The sequence below is a fragment of the Mastigoproctus giganteus genome, chromosome 1 (genome assembly GCF_048544385.1).
Source record: "Mastigoproctus giganteus isolate SK-2022 chromosome 1, ASM4854438v1, whole genome shotgun sequence".
Taxonomy (NCBI): domain Eukaryota; kingdom Metazoa; phylum Arthropoda; class Arachnida; order Uropygi; family Thelyphonidae; genus Mastigoproctus; species Mastigoproctus giganteus.
In genome coordinates, this window is record NC_143575.1 from 219,754,526 (window position 1) to 219,774,277 (window position 19,752).

At 37.3% G+C, this 19,752-nt stretch overlaps 1 protein-coding gene across 2 annotated transcripts in view; it reads left to right on the plus strand.

Annotated features, from left to right (window-relative positions):
• The window catches only part of LOC150091533 (protein phosphatase PTC7 homolog), a 108,865-nt gene that overhangs the window by 12,919 nt on the left and 76,194 nt on the right, over positions 1-19,752 (plus strand). For both annotated transcript variants that reach the window (XM_090384412.1, XM_090384418.1), the window contains exon 2: positions 8,767-8,946. In XM_090384412.1, the coding sequence (XP_090240538.1) occupies positions 8,767-8,946 (180 nt within the window). The remainder of the gene's footprint in view (positions 1-8,766; positions 8,947-19,752) is intronic.

Consider the following 19,752-nt stretch of genomic DNA (forward strand, 5'->3'; position numbering starts at 1 on the left):
GTAACATCATCAGTTGATCCCACTACAGAATTTAAAAACTGTTTGAGACCTCTGTAGTCACCTTTACGAAAGCAAAAGCCCTTCTCTTTAGCCTTGATGGTAGTTACATCTTTAAGTAATTCCCACATCAATACATTGTGATCACTGTCGCCTAGTGGTTCCTTTATCTGCAGATTCTTAATGCATGAGGAATCACTACTGATAATCAGATCAATAGTATTACTCCTTCTGGTTGCCTCTCAAACATTTTGCTATAGAAAACAGTCATCCAATAAATCCACAAAAGTCTTGCTAGTGTTCGAGTGACCAACCCACAAGTTCTGGTCAATATCTGGAAAGTTAAAATCTCCCATTATAAGACATTCTGATTTACTGGCCCACTCTATTTCTCTGCACAATTGCTCATTATACTCATCAGATTCATTAGGTCTATAACCACACCTATTCTCATTTTTCATTTCCCAGTGCTTATTTCACGCCAAACAGACTCAACACTGCATTGTCCACCAACATCAGTTGGATGCACTTCCTTAGATTGTGTTTCTTAACTAACAGCATAAGCCCTCCTCCCTTTCTATCCTGCCTACACACATTGTACTCCCCAAATTACAACTCTGCACTGCCTATATCTGTGTGACATCACGTCTCTGATATCCCAAAAATATTTGCCTTTGATGTCTTGACTAGCACTTCAAGCTCATCAAATTTATTAACTATACTCCTAGCATTGGTGTATGGTGAACAGGAGCATGTAAGTATACATGCACCTGTTCCTGCTCCTAGCCACCCTAACACAGCCTATGTATTTACTTAAAGGTAAAGTGCAGCCATTATCAACACACTGCAGGATGGAAGCCTCCTCAACAATTAATGCTAAGCAAAATGGACCATAATCTGCCACGCTGGTCCATTGCAGGTTGGTAGATCGACCGTATTCAGCAGTCAGGGGCTTGAACCCTGGTCTACTGAAAGAGCGTGTGCTACTGCACTCCTGCTGCTGACCACTTGGCTACGGAGGCTTGTTCCACTATGACTCCTGGAAATCTCCATTACCTTGCTTTCCAGTCTGCTGCCCATTCTAATAGAAGCAGTGCAAGAATCACTTTTACCTCTGCCTGCAACCACTGTTAACCTTTAGTCTGTGTATCCCCCGCATGCTAGCAGTTTTCTGACGCACCTAACACTACCTTGATAGCATCAGCAAATATTCTTGCACCCTTTCTATTTAAGTGTATCCTATCCCTGTAGAAGCAGTCTCTCCTGTCAACAAGCACAGGCTATTTCTTAGCATATTTGCCTAATTTTTCTGTATCTTATTGAAGCAGCATACCTGCATTACTGTCCTTAACTATTCTGTAAATCTTTGTATCATCTACACACTGAGACATTAGGCCTTATATACCCTCATCAGTATCATTAATAAACACAGAACACAACAATGGGCTAGAACCAAACCTTGCGCTATTCCACTAATGGCATTAGTCCACAAAGAGTGGTGCCCATTGATAACTAGTAGTACGAAGGACAACAAGATTGGTGAGAGGAACAAAGGGGTTCTCTTACCAGGAGAGGCTTAAATTCTGTAAGTTGCAGCATCTGAAGACCAAGCACCTGCGAGGTGATCTGATTGAGGTGTACAAGGCCTTGAATGGTTTGAGCAGGCTCAGTGCTGATGGGATATTTCCACTTGCTCAGATTAAGAATCTGAGGGGGCATAGATTCAAATTGAAGAAAGACAGTTGTAGAATAGATGTTTGTGGGTAGTTGATTGCTGGAACAGACTCCTTTTGTTATTGTTGTGGAAGTTTGATAGCTTAAATAAATTTAAGGCTGAACTAGACAAACATTTGGAGTGACCGGATGAGTGAAATGGGAAGTTTTTTTTTGTTTTTTTTTGGCTGATGCTCTATAAACTTTCTTGCATCATATCTTTCTTTCTTTCTTGCATCATATCTTTCTTTCTTTCCCGCTGAACCATCCCTTTATCCACAGCAGCAATTTTCCCTTAATGCCACACTGCTCCAACTTTGTACTGCAGTCTCTTGTGCAATAGCAGTAATGCAACAGTTTCAAAAGCTTTCCCGAAATCTAAGTATATAATATTAAAATTATTTTTTGCATCCATTTCTCTCGTCACTGCATTGTAGTATCCTATCAAATTGGTCAGATAATGCCCACCCTTAACAAACCTGTGCTGTGACTGAAGTATAACTGCACTCCTGTCTAGATGGTCCTGCATTACTACTTTCACTATTGACTCCATTATTTTCCCTGGAGCAGAAGTTAATCTAACAGGACTGTAATTACTCATGTTACCCTTTGATTGTGATTCCCTTTGTGAATTAGGGATACTCTGCACATCTCTAGTCCATGGGTACAACTCCTGAATTCAAAGATGCTCTCATAATTATGGCTATGGGTTTGTCTACCTTTGCTGCTGACCTTAATATAATTGGATATATCCCATCCACCCCGGCACCTTTTTTTATGTTTAACTTCAGAAATTCTCTTTCACTTTCCTCTCAGTTATTACAAAATGATTTATCTTCCTGTTAAGAGCTTGATAAACTTCCGGCATCTTCCTCCCTAAAGAATTCCTCATGTGTGAATGTAGATGCAAAATACCTATTCAGCTTGTCATCAACCTGAGCAGGTTCATCGACAGTGAAACCATTTACATCATATGGACCAATGTGATCCAACTCATTCCTTCTACTGTTAATATAAGTAAAGAAGTCTTTTCTGCTTTTCTTGACCTTCTTTGCTAGAGATTTCTCGTAATCTGCCTTGGTACCTAACCTCCTTTGTGACTTGATCGCAGACAAGTTTATATCTAGCATAGGTTTCTGCATCACCTGATAATTTATATGCATTGTATGCATTTTTCTTCTTTGCCAGATGTCTCAGTAGTTCATACGGCATCCATTTAGGTCTAAGCCCTGAAACTTATTTCTTAGTTTGTATGAAAAGCCTAGTAGCTTCTATGATTATTTCCCTGAATGTTTCCCATTGTGTGGTTCTTAACTAAGAGTATAATTACTCCCTTTTCCTGCTTTCCTGTCTCTACTTTATGTATACATTTCACTCTCCATATTCATCTTCTGCATCCCCTGTATTTGAGTGACAATTTTTCTGATATTCCTACAATGTCTGCATTTGATGACTTGATCGGCACTTCAAATTCGTGAAATTTATTTACTTTGTCCCTAGAAATGGTGTACATGCAAGTATACCTGAATCTGTTCTTACTCTTAGTTACTCTAACACAACCCATGTATTTCATTGTTCCATGATGACTCACTTTGCTTTGACCTTGCTTTCCAGGCTGCTGCATGTTTCAATAGAAGTATTACAAGAATCACTTTCACTTCAGCATGTGGCTATTATTTATTTATTAGTCTGTGTACCCCCCCATAAGATATCAGTCTTCCAACCCACCTAACACTGCCTCGATAGCATCAGCAAATATTCTTGTACCCTTTTTGTGAAATCTGTCCAATCGCTGTAGACGCAGTGTTTCTTGTTAACAAGCACAGAGCACACTGAGAAAAATTCTATCGCATAAGCTTTGCACAATCTCTCCAGGGCTGAATTTATTGATAAGATTCTCATAGTGTATTCCCTCTTATCATGTCTGGGCAGAATTGCAAAAACTTTCAAATTTAGCCCTAACTTGCAATTTTTTCTTGACATCATTGCTATGTACGTGTTAAGTAATGTCCTAATGTCATTAGTGCCAACATGTATAGCAATCACCATTTGTGCCCTTAAAGGATGTTATCAACCGTGCCCTGTTCGATGTCATCAACCGTTTGCCTCTGGCAGACATGCTCTGGTCCTCTTCCACCTATGTTTTGCGCAATATATTTCCCAGGAGGTAGGTATTGACAATAGCTACCTCCTGTGGGACCAGTGCACTGCCTTGGAGGTTGTTGTTGTGTTGCCTGCTGCATAAATACAAGCTTTGGCATTGCGATGGGGAGCTGAGCGGTTGATGAGTCCCTCAACTTAATTCCTTCAAGAGCATCTACTCTGTTCCTCAAGCTCTCGTAAACGACTATAATAATGCTGAGTTTATGCCTAATATTCTCACAATCTTTATATCAAAAACACACAAGGACATCCCCCTTGGTAGTATCATGTCCAGTTCTAGATAGATCTGCAAACATAAACAAGTAGTGCATCTTGTAAGGCCATGATTCGGAGGTTAATTGCCACCTTAAGTGTCTCCCCCCTCCTTGAGTCACATCACTCCCACTACTACGAGCCCTTTGCTTTGCTGCTCTAGTCTGATGCATTATTTCCATTCTAATTCAGTTTAATTTTGAATACTATGCTAAAGTATTATACTTAAATGCAGTAATAATGCCATGCACCTGTTATGCAGTAATAAACATATTACTGTTATGAAATTGTTATATATATCATGTTATCGAGTTCACATTATATGTATTATGTTCTCAAGTTTGCGCTATATCCTTATCATTATCAGTGCCATCGTGAGATATTTTTGCACCGTAGGCAAATCAACCATTTGCCTAGGGCATTGGCTCCTCCATAGCCAGATGGGCAGGAGCAGCAGTGCGTAGCACATGCTTCTTGATTAGACCGGGGTTCGAGCCCGTGACCACCAAATACAGAGGATGCGGAAAGGTCAGTGAATGACCACCGCATATTCCCGGAGCAATATGGCCTTAGTTGCTAATGCTCCTAATAACAAACAAACAAACCTAGGACATATGGATTACCCATAAAATTAAATAATCTGCACAATGGCAAAGCACCCCTACCCAAATGGCACCCTAGGCATTTGCCTGGATGCCTACCATATCACAACAGCACTGACCATTATGCTTGTAATGTTAAGGTAATTATAATAGCTAATAAAATTATCTACTAATGCCGACTTAAGTGATTCGAACTATCAAGATACCTGTTTACCTCCTCAGTATAAAGTTAGGAGATACGATATTCATGCCTAATCACCGATACAAATGCTCTACATATATCAGGTGGTAACCTATAAAACCTCTTGCTAAATTAAAAAATGAACTAATGAGCTCGACTAGGAATGCATAGCTATTTATAGAATATGATTTAATATGACAACTAGGTCAATAAAATGGCAAAAGTTTTCAAAAACATCTGTTCCTGGGAGCTGAAAATTCTGTGACTAGCACATAGATACTCTCATACCAGATCACTGGTAGGCCCTAGCTGATTTCCCATAAACCTGATGTTATCTTATGTTTGTTATAGCAACCTTGAAAGATGTACAAATTCTCAATAATGACCCAACAATATATGTTGCTTTATCTTGTTTTTTACTATTTTTATTAGAGTATTTGTATTTCAGAATGAAAGAACACTAATTTATTGAAGCTAATGATGAGCTTGCTGGTGGACCTTGCGGAATGTAAAGTAATTAACTTTGGCTAGAAGTAATTTTGTTATACAGAATGGTGAACTTGTTAAAACAAAAACTTGTTTTGACAAGATCACCAAAAATCATTGAAGTGATGTTTTATGAAGGTAATATTGCAAAGACAGCTGGTAAGTGTTTACATATTATTGTTATTTACTATATAAAAATTAACCTTAAAACAAAATTTTTTGAATTGGATCTTAGTTTGATTTCTAAAACTTAATTCTACTGAAAAAAAATTTATTCCATAATAATAACTCTTAGTTACTGTCTTTGCAGTAACTGAAGAAGTGGTAAGAAAATACCACAAAGCATTTGACCTCATTATGTACATATTTCCAATTCAGAAACACACAATAATACCAATGTAGGTTTTGAGTTCTTTATGATCTTCAAACGATACAGTTTATCTATGCATCATGCTGCTCAAGGAATACCTTAGCTTTACGTCTATTCCAGGTAAAATAATGGAGTCTTTTGATAAAGAAGTAATTTAGGACCATCTAGATGGGAAGCAATTCTATGCAGTCATAGCAATGATTTGATAAGATGAGATGAGACTTGTCTGAACAATCTGATGGGATACGATGATGCAGTTACAAAGGAAATCTATTCATACTGTTGCACATAAAAGACTGCTGTAAAAATTGGAACAGTGTGGTGTAAAGGGCAAATTACTGCTCTGGATAAAGGGATGGTCGGGTGGAAGAAGACAGAGTGGTTATTAATGGACACTGCCCTTCATGGACTAATGTAATTAGTTGAGCTCCCCAGGGTTTAGTGCTGCATATTGTTATTTTATATATTTCTTAATGATATTGATAACAGACTGAGTTTACAGACGATATGAAGGTTGGCAGGTGGTTAATGACTAATCAAATTATGCAACTACAAAACGATCTAGAAAAATTAGGCGGATGGGCTAAGGAATGGCAGTTGAAGTTCAACATGCAAATGCAAGGTACTGCATATGGCATCAGTAATTCCAAATTAATATACCAATTGTGTGATACTATATTCAGAGAAATGAAAATGAAAAGGACCTGAGGGTAATTGTGCAGTCAAATATAAAGTTCTCTGAGCAATGCAGACAAGTTGCCAGGTCAGCTCATGGGGTTTTCTTAATGATACACAGGAATTTTACTATCAGGACTAAGGAAGTGATTATCCCATTGTACAAGGCAGTGGTTAGATTTTACCCTGACTACCATATATAGGTCTGGAGGCCTCATTTTAGGTAGGATGTAGATATGCTGGAATGGGTTCAGAGGTATAGAGTGAGATTGGTGAGGGGAACACAAAGGTGGTCTTACCAAGAAAGGCTTTAGCTCTGCAAATTGCAGCTTTTGGAGACTAGGCACCTGCGATGTTATGTGATTGGGATGTTTAAGGGTTTGAATGGCTTTGAGCAAACTCAATACTTAATAACATTCTTCCTCTTGCTGAGACCACACACATGAGGGAGACATAATATCAAGTTGAGGAAGGATGGTTGCAGGATAGATATGCAGAAGTTTGCCTTCAGCCAGTGGCGCCTCCGTAGCCAGGTGGAAAGGAGCAGCAGTGCGTAGCACACGCTTCTTGATTAGACCGGGGTTCAAGCCCGTCACCACCAAATACGGAAGATGCGGAAAGGTTAGGAAATGACCACCGCATATCCCGGAGCAATATGGCCTTAGTTGCTAATGCTCCTAAAAACCAAAAATAACAAATAACTAGTTTGCCTTCAGCCAGTGGGTGGTTGATTGTTGGAATAAGCTTTTATCTGTTGTTGTGGAAGTGTAGGGGTTGAATAAATTCAAGGTAGAAGTAGACAGATTCTTGGAGAGAGAGAGAGAGAGAGAGAGAGTGTTTGTTTGTGTGTTTGTTTGTTTGTTTGTTTGCTGATGCTACATAAGTTTTCTTTCTTACATCATTTGCCACTACTATTACTACACACATGATGGGCATATAGTCAAATCAAAGAAGGATGGCTGCAAGACATTTGGGCAAATGTTTGCTTGCAGTCAGTGAGCGGTTGATTTTTGGAACAGACTTCCATCTGTTGTTGTGGAAGTGGGTGAATTATTGGAAGGATAGACAGGTTATCCTGAAAAAGCCCTCTGAGGTTGGGCAAATTCATATTTTAGCATTAAATCAGCTCACACACCAACCATAAGAATAGGTATTTACTGTAACTAAAATATTTACAAATTAAAATAAAATAAATATTTACAAAAACTGCTATTATATTAATATATATTATATTAAATTAAATTATATACATGTAAAAAACATTAAAACGGTGATAAAATCCTTGAGATAAAATACACTAAAATAAACCGGATTAAAAGTGATAAAAACAATAAAAATCTCTGGAGCTTTCAGAAGCATCGGCTTCCTTCCTCAGCAGTAACAAAACGTCCTGCACGTCCATATATAACAGGCTCACGGTACTTATACACGTGGTGCAGTCGGCGCATGGTCTGAACTGGAAGCAGAAATAGCTCAGGAACGTGTTAAGCAAACTGTTCATCCGTACTTAGGATGATAGTTTCAAACAGAGGATGCATATGCATACCTCTGTCCCTATTCATAATATTGTGGTTGGATGAACAGAGTCGTAGGCTCTCGAGCCGTTTATGGTTCTAGAACCCATGCACTCGATCCACGATAACCGCATCCTCTGGGGAGATTTGATGCTGCTGCTCCCAAAAATGTTCGGCCACAGCAGACTTATTGTAATCAGCGGTTTTTATAACATTTGCATGCTCCCCCAGACGATCCTTGAGCTGTCGTTTTGTCTCGCCCACATAACATTCCCCACAATCTGGCCATTTTATCCTGTATACTACTCCATTTAGCATTAAATCAGCTCACACACCAACCATAAAAATAAATACTTATTCTTATGGTTGGTGTGTGAGCTGATTTAATGCTAAAATATAGGCAGGTTATATGGTAATTTTTTTTTTTTTTTTTTTTGGTTTGATGCTTTATAAGCTTGTCCCCTTGCATTATATACTACTAATAATAATATAAGCTCTTCACAGTTATGATTAATTGCATTGTTATATAACTATCTCTGTTGTAAATGATGTGGCCAATAAGGTGTGCTTTCAGTATATGTTAAAATTATTTTTTTTTAAGAAAAAGATGAGACTTTAGAACATGCTGTATTAATTTATAATCTTAACTATACTTTAACATATGTTTTGCACTTACAGTTAGTAAGTGATTTGTCTTTTTTTGAATGTGTGAATTTCAGACTTAGTCTGTATGCTGTTCTTATATTTTTATTTATTTTGCTTATTAAAATTGTTTTCAGGCTTGTACATTATTGATTGTTTGTTTATCTCTAGGTGTAGCTGATGGCGTAGGTGGTTGGAGAACGTATGGGGTTGACCCTTCAAGGTTTTCATTTTCCCTTATGCAGACTTGTAAAAGATTGGTGACTACAGGTAGATTTAATCCCAGGCTGCCTGGAGGCATAATTGCTGCTGGTTATTATGAATTGCTTGAAAATAAGGAACAAGTGATAGGTAAGCAGGGGTATTCTTTAAAAGAAACTGCCAAATATATATCCTGTAAGTAACATGACAGTAGTTATTTTACTTGTACTTAATCATGGACTTTAAATTTCAAGTAATTATTTATTTATATTTCTCTGACCACATTTTACTAAATTTTCTGACCTATTATTCTTTCTTTCTTAATGAACATGTATTTACCTAGAAGAAGCAACAATTTATACAACTGCTCCTTGTCCTTTCACAACTTAATTTACACGTTGTTTTTTCATCTACTTACATATTTGGACTTGGCACATCGTAGCCTTAGTTTCTCTCTCTTTGTCTCTCTCACTCCGTTTTAGGCATATTGCAATTATTTTTTAATTTTACTTTTCCTCTTGTGTTTTTCTCTTCTTTAAAACCATACATCATAAAACATTAGTTCACACTTAAACTTCTTTTATACCTTTTGACATTTCTTATCATATGAGTTAATTCACTGGATTGTCAGCTTGTTGTCATAACCTGTGAACAACTAAACAGGAGGATCAACAATGTATCTGCAATGAACAGTTCAAAAGAGATAGCCAAACAAGTTCTTAACAGATCACTTAGCCCCCGCAAAAGAAGTAAATAATTATGAGAGTATCTTTTTTTTTCCTAAAAGAGTTCTTAAGATTAGAAGCAGTGTAACTGTTTTATGTGGCCTCTGGGTTCCCAAAAAACATCACAGGCACAGGGAGTCTAGATTCCTTATGACTTGTAGGATTTTATAAGATAAAGATGTATTTTAAAATAACAGAAGTAGCAACATGTTTAAGAATTCATAGAGAGTTTTAGTTATTCCAAAAGAAAGATTTACAAAAAATAAAATAAAATACAGTTTGCTGCTTAATGTCAGTTTCTCGGCACTTCTCTTAATGTTGATGGTGGCCACTGCAGATTTGCTTAACTATTTTTAATAACTTTAATATTACAGCTAACATTTAACAACACAGGCAAACTTACAGTGGTATTTAGGTGAATGGTTCTTTATCCATTTTTAGAGCATATCTACTTTTCTGCCTCTGTGTTAAGGTAGAATGCTCTTCTGAAAATGTAAACTTTAATTTTTATTAATCTATCACTGTATTTGTTACTTTAGCTACCTCTCTGTCTTTAGAAAATGAATTCTGCTGTGTTACGTCATTTACAGAAGTAAACAGGTAAATTTCTCTTACCTTTATAACATTCAAGTTGCATACATAAAATAGCCGCAAAGATATCTCTTTGTGAACTTTTAATTCTATTAGCAATTCCTTCATATTTAACCTCTGTTTCTTATTAAAAGCAACAGCTGACATTATCAGAATTCAATTTAAACAGAATAAATTAAATGCCTTACAGTTTACAAATAAAAATAACTTTGAATCTTAAAATAGCTTACACGTGAAATGACCAATGTTTTTAGCACCACTCAATATCTGTATCTTCCATGTACCAAAAAAAAAAAAAAAAAAAAAAAGAAGAAAGAAACAGTGACTAAAATCACATAAAATATGTTGTGAACTACATATGATACTTTCACCTTCAAGCTCTAATTATTTTTTAAAGCTTCTCTTCTGTGACTCACAGTACTTAACAACCAAGTATTGGCTAGTTCCATAAACATAAAGAAAAAATATGGAGAGTTGAGAGAGAGAGAGAGAGAGAGAGAGAGAGAGAGAGAACACAAAACTTGAATAAGCATGCAAAAACAAGTGTGTAGAAAATATATGTTAAGAAATTGTTGGATTTTTAGTGCACTATAATGGAATACCTAGGGTTAACAAAATAAATATTTTTACAAACTATTTATGAACTAATTAAACATTGCTCCTTACATCAGCTGGCTACAACAATAGCCAAGATATGCACTATAAAAATGGTGTAAAATATACAGCATTCTTTGTATGAAGTGACAATCATATACAGTAAACCTATTCGCGGGGGTTACATTCCTGAGAAATGCCGCGAATACCGAAAACACGAATACTGAGTTATGGCTCCCATAGTAATAAAGGGGTTCCATTCCAAAGTATGAAATATATAAGAAAAACTAGTCTAAAATTTTGTCTATGTATGTATTATATGTACATAGACAGTACATAGCAAGCATAAGGCATCGAAATGAAAATAAGAAACAATTTAATATTGAATGTAATATTTATTAGAAATTTCAAACAAATCTTTCAATCCAGCACCTTTGCTATAGCTAAAAAACTTATCCCGCCAGTGCTATCACCAGTTTCGCTAAAGTGTTGATAAAGGAGTTTTGCCTTTTCACGAATGATGAGTGAACTTAAGGGAATTTTATTTTGAGTTTGGTCTTCTATCCACAGATTTAAAGCTTTTCCCATTTTTTCTAATTTAACATTACGAGTTACAGAGAATTTTTGAAGCAATTAGCATGTTTTCACAGACACTACGGCAGAATTTTTCTTCCAATTTCTTGATTGATCGTACCGTTGACTTTTTGATTTTATAATGTTTTTCCACTGAGGAGACACTTTCACCGTTAGAAATTTTGTCTAATAACTGAATTTTATTCGCTAATATCATCACCTTCTTTGATCTTTTCACAATTCCCTTGTTATTCGTAGCCATATTTTTGTAGGGGTTAGAAAAGAACTTGTCCACAATAAAGTCACTTTCTTCTGTTAACACACTCAAAGTCTGTTTACACTAACACACTGCAAAACGGTAGATTTTTCACCTTTGTAAGCATATCAATTTATAAATTGAAAAATTTATTCAATTTATAAGCATATAAATTAAAAGCAAACCACGAAACCTTCCATGACAAGCGCATAGCACATATTGAACAAGAAACATCCACTCCTGCGATTTTGTCACCTCTCTTCCCCCACCCACTGAGCACTGTTTTGACCGGGAAAGATGATTTTAGCCACGCCCATGTTTTTTGTGGCAGAAAATGTTCATTGCGATTTAAAATTCACATTTTTTTTAGGTTTCATTTTATACTCTAAAGCATTTAGGGCATAAGCCTCAAGCTATGAGAGTCTAGACTATGTACAAATATAGTGCAAGCACATCAGAAATACATAGCTATATCTGAATAAATCAGAATATTAGTAAAACGGTATTGTTTTAAGTTATATTCGAAGTAGTGCAATATCATGGCAACCAGTTGCCATGATAATGCACTACTTCGAATAAGTAACGCCTCACCTAAGGAGAAGACTAATGTTACTTATTCTCAGATGGATACCACCACCTAGACGGCACCGTTTCAGGGCTATTTGGCCCTTCTTTGGTGGGTGGGTAAGTACCTGAGTGATGCAATGATGGCAAAACAGTTATAAAGTATAACTCCACAATATGAGAGATGCCTGATGGTGTATCACTCTCTCATAGCTTGAGGCTTATGCCTAAATGCTTTAGAGTCTAAATACATGATACACCATCAGGCATCTCTCATATTGTGGAGTTATACTTCATAACTGTTCTGCCATCATTGCATCACTTGGGTACCTACCTACCCACACACCGAAGAAGGGCCAAATAGGCCTGAAACGGTGCTGTCTGGGGGGGCCTGATGGCCACAGAGTTTCATCGAATAGGTAACAACAATCTTCTCTACTGGGGAAGCGTTGCCTATTCAAGGAATATATGAGCTTTGTGTGTGAGTCGAAGGAGCAACTGTCCCTTTCTTCCTTCTACGGCATTTCCTTCCTCTACCTCTCCTACTATCACCTTCCTACATCTTTATCTCTTTTCTAAGTTTAATAGGGATAGTATGAGGATAACCGAGAACTTTATCCCATACCATATTTCAAAACGGCGCCGTCTGGGTGGTGGTATCCATCTGAGAATAAGTAACATTAGCCTTCTCCTTAGGTGAAGTGTTACTTATTCAAAGTAGTGCAATATCATGGCAACTCGTTGTGAAGGTATTCACAATATGAGATATAACTTAAAATGATGCCGTTTTACTAATATTCTGATTTATTCAGATATAGCTATGTATTTCTGATGCGCTTGCACTATATTTATACATAGTTTCATTTTATATTAAATCAGCGACCGCGAATACAGATACCGCGAATAGTGGGGGTTTACTGTACTTAGTACATTTGTGGAAGAGAGAGAAGCTACTTTCCAGTTCCCTATTCATACATGAAATTGATTTTAGAAAGCTCAGTTCATAAATAAAAGTTCAAGAATGCTGCTCACAGCTTCTAAAAAACAATGTACAGATTCATTGCCAATAGGCACTAAAGCTGCTGCTGTCAGGAGTGGGGGGGATGGCACTACATCGGTGTCAATAATTATTGTCAATAGCAAAAGTTATTGGTAGTTGTCAGCTTCTCCTCACAGGGGAGGATGCGGAAAGGTCAAGGAACGACCACAGCATCTCCGGAGCAATATGGCCTTAGTTGCTAATGCTCCTAAAAAACCAAATAACAAACAAACAAACATCTCCTCACAGGACAACTCATACTCACCTCACATGGTAGCCTCACAGTTTGAGAGATTGATGCCTTTCATTAGACGTCATCTTTTTTCTGCATTGTTCCTCTAAAATCATCATCAGCCATTTTCAATCCACTGCAGGATGAAGGCCTCTCCAGCAACTTTCCAGTTCCTTCTGTTTTGTGCAATGGCCATCCATTTACTACCCACAAACTCATGAATTTCATCTGTTCATCTCCGTTGTTGTCTTTCAGGTTTTCTCTTAGCTCCTCTTGGGTACCATTCTGTTATTTTCTTAGTCCGTCTGTCATCATGTCTTCTAGCTATGTGTCCTGCCAAGACCATTTTAGTTCTTTAGTTTTGATAAGAATGTCCTTTACTTGAGTTTTCTGCCTAATCCACGTGTTTCTCATCTTATCTAACGGTCTGATTCCCAATATAATTCGTTCCAATCTTCACTATGTAGTTCTCAACTTCTCTTCCATTCTTTCGGTGATTGCCCAAGTTTCATTTTCATAAGTCATAGTTGGGAGTATACATTGGTTCACTATTTTACGTTTCAGACAAATCAGGACTACATTTCCTGAATGCTATCCATCCAAAATTTATTCTTCTCATGACTTCCATCCATTTATCATTATTACAGCTAATGACTTGTCCCAAATAAGTATATGACTCCACCTTTTCAATTACTGCTCCTTCAATCATTATATCCCTTTCTGTGGCATACTTGTTCATCATTACTTTTTTTTTTTATGTAAACCCCAAACACAAGAGGTGTTAGAATCTATAGTACTTAGTACTGTGCTTGGGTTGCAGGTTGAGAAGACGAAAGAAGATATTTGTTGACATTGGACTTGAACTTCTGTAGACTGTAATTTTCAGGAAATATGTACGAAGGAAGGTTGTTCCAGAAAACGGCAGTTGAATGAATAAACGAAGAAGATGAAAAGTTGGTTCTGTGAGTTTGAAGTTGGACAGCAAATGGATGTTGACTGGTGGCGGCACGTGTTCGGACTGTTCTGAAAGAGAGAGAGCGGGAATTATAGAAGCCAATTCAGAAGAACAGTGCCCATGGAAGTATCTGTAGAAGAGTCATGCAGCAGAAAGAGTACGTCTATGAGACAGCGAGTGGAGAGACTCTGTTAGAGCTGAATCATTAATTAACCTAACTGCCCTCTTCTGAATCAAATCAAGAAGCCTGAGAGAGGTTTTGGGGGCACCACCCCAGATGTGGGAACAATATTCCATGGCAGGGCGGATTTGCGATTTATACAGGGTGAGCAGCTGTTTGGAAGAAAAGTAACGCCGAGAGCGAAAGAGAAAACCAAGTTTTTTAGATGCAGAGGAAGCAATATTTCTAATGCTTGTGTAAAGAGAGATTAGAAGTCAGGGCAATCCCCAAAAAAGATATATTATTTTGCCTAGAAATTGGAGTGTCACTAAAGATAAGCATAGGAGCAGAAGAATCCTTTTTGCGAGATATAAGACAAGACTGAGTTTTAGAAGGGTTGAAATCAACTAATTTGTCTTTGCCCCACTGGAGAATTACCTGAAGATTGGTATTTAAGGAATTAGTAGCAGATTTTCGAGAAGTTGAAGCTGATTCAGCAGGGCAAGGTTTCTCAAAATGGAAAGTGGAATGCAGTGTGCTATCATCGGCAAAACTATGGATAGGATTTTCAGTCAATGGAAGAAGGTCATTAATATACAAGAGGAAAAGAGTGGGGGAAAGAACTCAACCTTGGAGGATACCGGCATTAGTGGAGAAGTTAGAAGACAGAGAGCCATCTACCATCACCCTCAGTGAGCGATCAGAGAGAAAACTGGATAACCAATTACTAAAAACAGTTGGCAAACCATAAGATGGATGCTTGTTTAGAAGACCTTTATGCCAAACACCATCGAAAGCCTTTGAGATGTCAAGAGCAACTACTTGTGTTTCACCGAACCTTTCCATTGAATTAGTCCATAAATGGGTAACATAAGCCAGAATATAACCATTGGATCGATACTGATGGTATCCATACTGGTGATCGTTGATCAGATGGAAGGTTTCTAGGTAGTTTAGGAGTTGCCGGTTAATTGATTTCTCCATTACTTTAGAAAGACTAGAAGTAATTGCAATGGGACGATAATTGGATGGGAGGGATTTGTCACCCTTTTTAGGAACTGGCTGGATATGAGCAAATTTCCAAGCAGAAGGAAAAACAGCTTTGGAATAAGAAAGTGAAAAAGGGCAGCAAAGAATAGGAGCAAGTTCAGGAGCACTGGTTTTGAGAACAAGTGGAGAAATACCATCAGGACCTAGAGCTTCCTTAGCATCAAGATTTGTCAAAATCCTTCTGACATCCTTTTCACGGAAGACCACCGGCGGCATTGAATCGAGCGTGTTGGGAATGGTGGGAGGTGTTTTACCAAGATCATTAATTCATGAGTTGGAAGAAAAATGGGATGCTAGCAGGTCAGCTTTATCCTTGGCTGAGGTGACAACAGAACCATCTGGTTTGGACAGAGGTGGGAGCAGAGATGGGCAAAAGTTGCAGCCAATAGCTGTGGCAAGAGACCAGAATGCTCGGCTACCATTAAGGCAAGAAACAAGTTTTCTACTCTTAGCCTGTTCAAACTAGTTTGGACTGATTAATAACTGCTTTACAATTGTTGCGAGCTTTGGTGTAGGCAGGAAATGAAACAGAAGAATTAGAAACAAGCCAATTATGATATGCAACATTCTTCTCTTGAACAGACTTAGCACATTTATTGGGAAAACCAAGGTTTAGATGAAGGATGAGATTTTAAAGTGGAGTGTGGGATAAAGGATTCCATTCCTGCAAGAATAATTTCACTGACACGATCTGAGCAAACATTGACATCAGAAGTTTTGAAACAGTGTTGTTTTGTATTAGCCATATTCATCTTTAGTCCAAAATCCTTACTAACTCTGCATAACTGATTAAGATTTTCCTCTATTTCTTTGTGATCATGGATTGTGACCACAATGTCATCTGCAAACCATAAATGGTTTAAGTACTCTCCATTCACATGGACTCCTTTCCGCGACCAGTCTAATCTTCTGAAAGCTTCCTCAAGGACAGCAGTAAACAACTTCGGAGATATTGTCTCCTTGTCGAACTCCTTTCTCAATTTTAAATTTATTACTGTCTTTGTCTAGTCTGATAAAGGAGGTAGCATTCTCATATATTTTCTTCAAAATCATAATATGTGGGGTATCTATGCCTTGTTTTTCCAGTGCCCGAAACATTGCCTTATGCTGTATGGAGTCAAATGCCTTTTCATAATCCACAAATGCCACGCATAATGGCGTTTTATATTCATTTGCTTTCTCCATTAGCTGTGATATTACATGAAGGTGATCTATATTTGAGAATCCTATCCTAAAGCCAGCTTGCTCTTTCGGTTGATTCTCATCAAGTATTCTTTCTAATCTGTTAGTAATGACCCTTGTGAACAACTTGTAGATATGGGATAACAAGCTAATTGGTCTATAATTTCCAATTTCTGATTTATCTCCTTTCTTATGCAGCAAAACTATGATTGCATTATTCCACTCCTTAGGTGCCACACCTTTTCTAATGCATTTTGTGAAGAGTCTTGCCAGTTTTTGTGTTTTGTCTCTTCTCCCAATTTTAACAACTCTACAGTAACTTCATCTTCCCTGGAGCTTCCTGATTTTTCATTTTCTTCAACGCATGTTCTACCTCATCAGGAAGGATATCTGGTATGTTGTATGTGTTCTAATTTGCAATCCATTTTCCCCACTGCTGGCATTATTCCCTCGCTCCTTGTATAACTCTTTATAGTAGTCTTCTGCTATTTGAATTATGCCTTCTCTGCTATTCATAAGTACACCATCGCTCTTCTTCAGTTTCAGTATCATTTGTCTTTCTGTATTACTGCTCATGACTGCTGATTTAAATCCTTTGTTTTCCTTTAATGCTTGTTCTACTTTTCTTGAGTTAAATTTTCTTATATCCTCTCTGAGTCTCTTTAAATGAGTTTGCATAATTCAGTATACTCAATTTTCTCCCTGTCAGTGTTTTTCGTGCTCTTCATTTGTCGTCTTCGGTTCATCATGACAAGTGTTTCTTGACTGATTCCCCCCCCCCCTTTGGATTTCTTTTTACCTATAGGTTTCTTGGGCTTTATAACTTTCAGAAAGTTGTAATATTCCTTGTCGATAATTTTGTGTCTGCAGAAGCCCAAACTTGTTCTTAAGTTCCAGTACATACTGCTTTTTCTCCTCTTCTGTTATTTCAAAGACCTTTATATTATTTACTCAAGTCAGTTTTTTCCTTTCTTTTCTTACATATATATCAAGTTTGCATCTTACCATTCTGTGATCACTTCCAACATTTTACCTTGTTTAGGACAGTAACATCATTCACGATATATCTTCTGTTAGTGAGGATGAAGTCGATTTCATTAGTTGTTAATCCATTTGTGCTCTTCCATGTCCACTTTCTGTTCACCCTTTTCTTGAAAAAAGTGTTCATTACTGACATTCCTCTAGATTCTGCAAATTCTACAAGTCTTGCACCTCTTTCATTTCTTTCACCAATTCCAAAATTTTCTATAGTTCCCCTTTCTGTGCTGTTTTCTCTCTTTCCAACCTTAGCATTGAAGTCCCCCATAATGATAGTGTAGTGAGTTTTCTGTTCATCTAGGAGACTCAATTTCAATGTACATTTCTTCATCATCATGGCTCGATGTTGGTGAATAAATCATTATAACCTTTAGCTTATACCTCTTAGAAATCCTGAGTAGTAGTCTTGACACCCTTGGTGATGTACTTTTGAATTCCAAAATGTTGTTTTTTATATCTTTATGTGTACCAGAAAGCCAACTTCACCTTCACTCCTTTCACTGTTTCCATTGGTGTACAGCAGATTTCCACTTGATAAACTTATAAGTGATTCATTTCTTCTTGTTTCAGCCAAACGATGATATTCCAATTTACATTTTCTAATTCCTTTTCCAGCTGTAGTATCCTGTCTTCACCGATGAGTGATCTTACGTTGTAACAGGCCAAGTTCAGTTTCCATGCATGGCAGCCTGATCGTACCCAGAGATTCTTAGCATCCTCTGCTTCCACTCCGAGCCTCTCATTGCTGTAAGAGGGGGGGAGTGAAAGCCGCTGGGAACTGAGGGCCATTTGTTTTGCTGTGCTGTCATGTGCTGGAGGGGTTGGTCTTTTCCTCTTCACGCTGACCAGGCGTCTTGAAGAGAACCACTCTACACGTTCTTTGCCACCTAAGTGACATAACTGGGCTTACCATCGAGAAGGTGTGCATGAGTGGATTTTAGGGAGGCAGGCCAACCGGAATTCTCCTAAATCTTCTGAAATAGAAAGATATTGGATCCATCAGTGTTTTTTACACTGAGTGTCTGATAACAAAGAATGCCTGTTCCCCTCTAAGCCCTGTTCCTCTAAAAATGCAGCTGCAACTTGGTTAGTACCTGCTAACTGTCTTGAGCAAGGCAAGTGTAAATTTATCATAACTAAAATGGCAATACATTGTCTTATTAAATTTCAGAAACTGAGAGGTAATTAATGTAGCTATGACATCATCTTATACGTATAGGCTGGGTTGAGTATACTGTGTGGCTTCACTAGAGTTAGCATGATGTGTGATAAACTTTTTAAATTTATATATCTGTGGCTGGATATTTTTGCTAACTTAAAACAAGCAGATTTGTAGTATCCAGTGAATGATTAGGCTTAGTGCAATCTGATGATCACAAAAACTAGCAATTAAAGAGATCATTGCATGTTCAAGTGTCAAATAAGACATAGCAGAACACAGTTCATTTGTCCTGAAGGTGCAATACATACAAACAAGCTTGAATTTAAAGATAAAATACTATACTTCAGAATAATGATGAGCATATAACAAAGACCTTACAACTAGTGCCGCTACTTGAGCTGTTTGTAGTTTAATTATATATAATATCGGTGCTCTCACTTAGGTAATTATGGGGAAAAATCAGATAGAAGAAAAAAGAAAATATCATTAATAAATATAGAAAACAACAATAGGTGGCACTGAACCCTGTGGAACCCCTGATGAGTAATGTACATTAATAACCACTCTTGTATTTTCCCTCTCAACCATCCCTTTATCCAGAGCAGTAACTTGCCCTTAATGCCATACTGTTCCAATTTTTATAGCAGTTTTTTCATGTGCAACAGTATCAAAAGCTTTTCTTTGTAACTGCTTCAAGTTATCCCATTAGATTGTTCAGACAAGATATCATCTTAACATATCCATGCTATGACTGCAGTATAATTGTATTCTAGTTTAGGTGGTTAGCTGTAATTCTAAAAAGAAAATGGAAATATTTGTCTAGTTTTTTTCATAA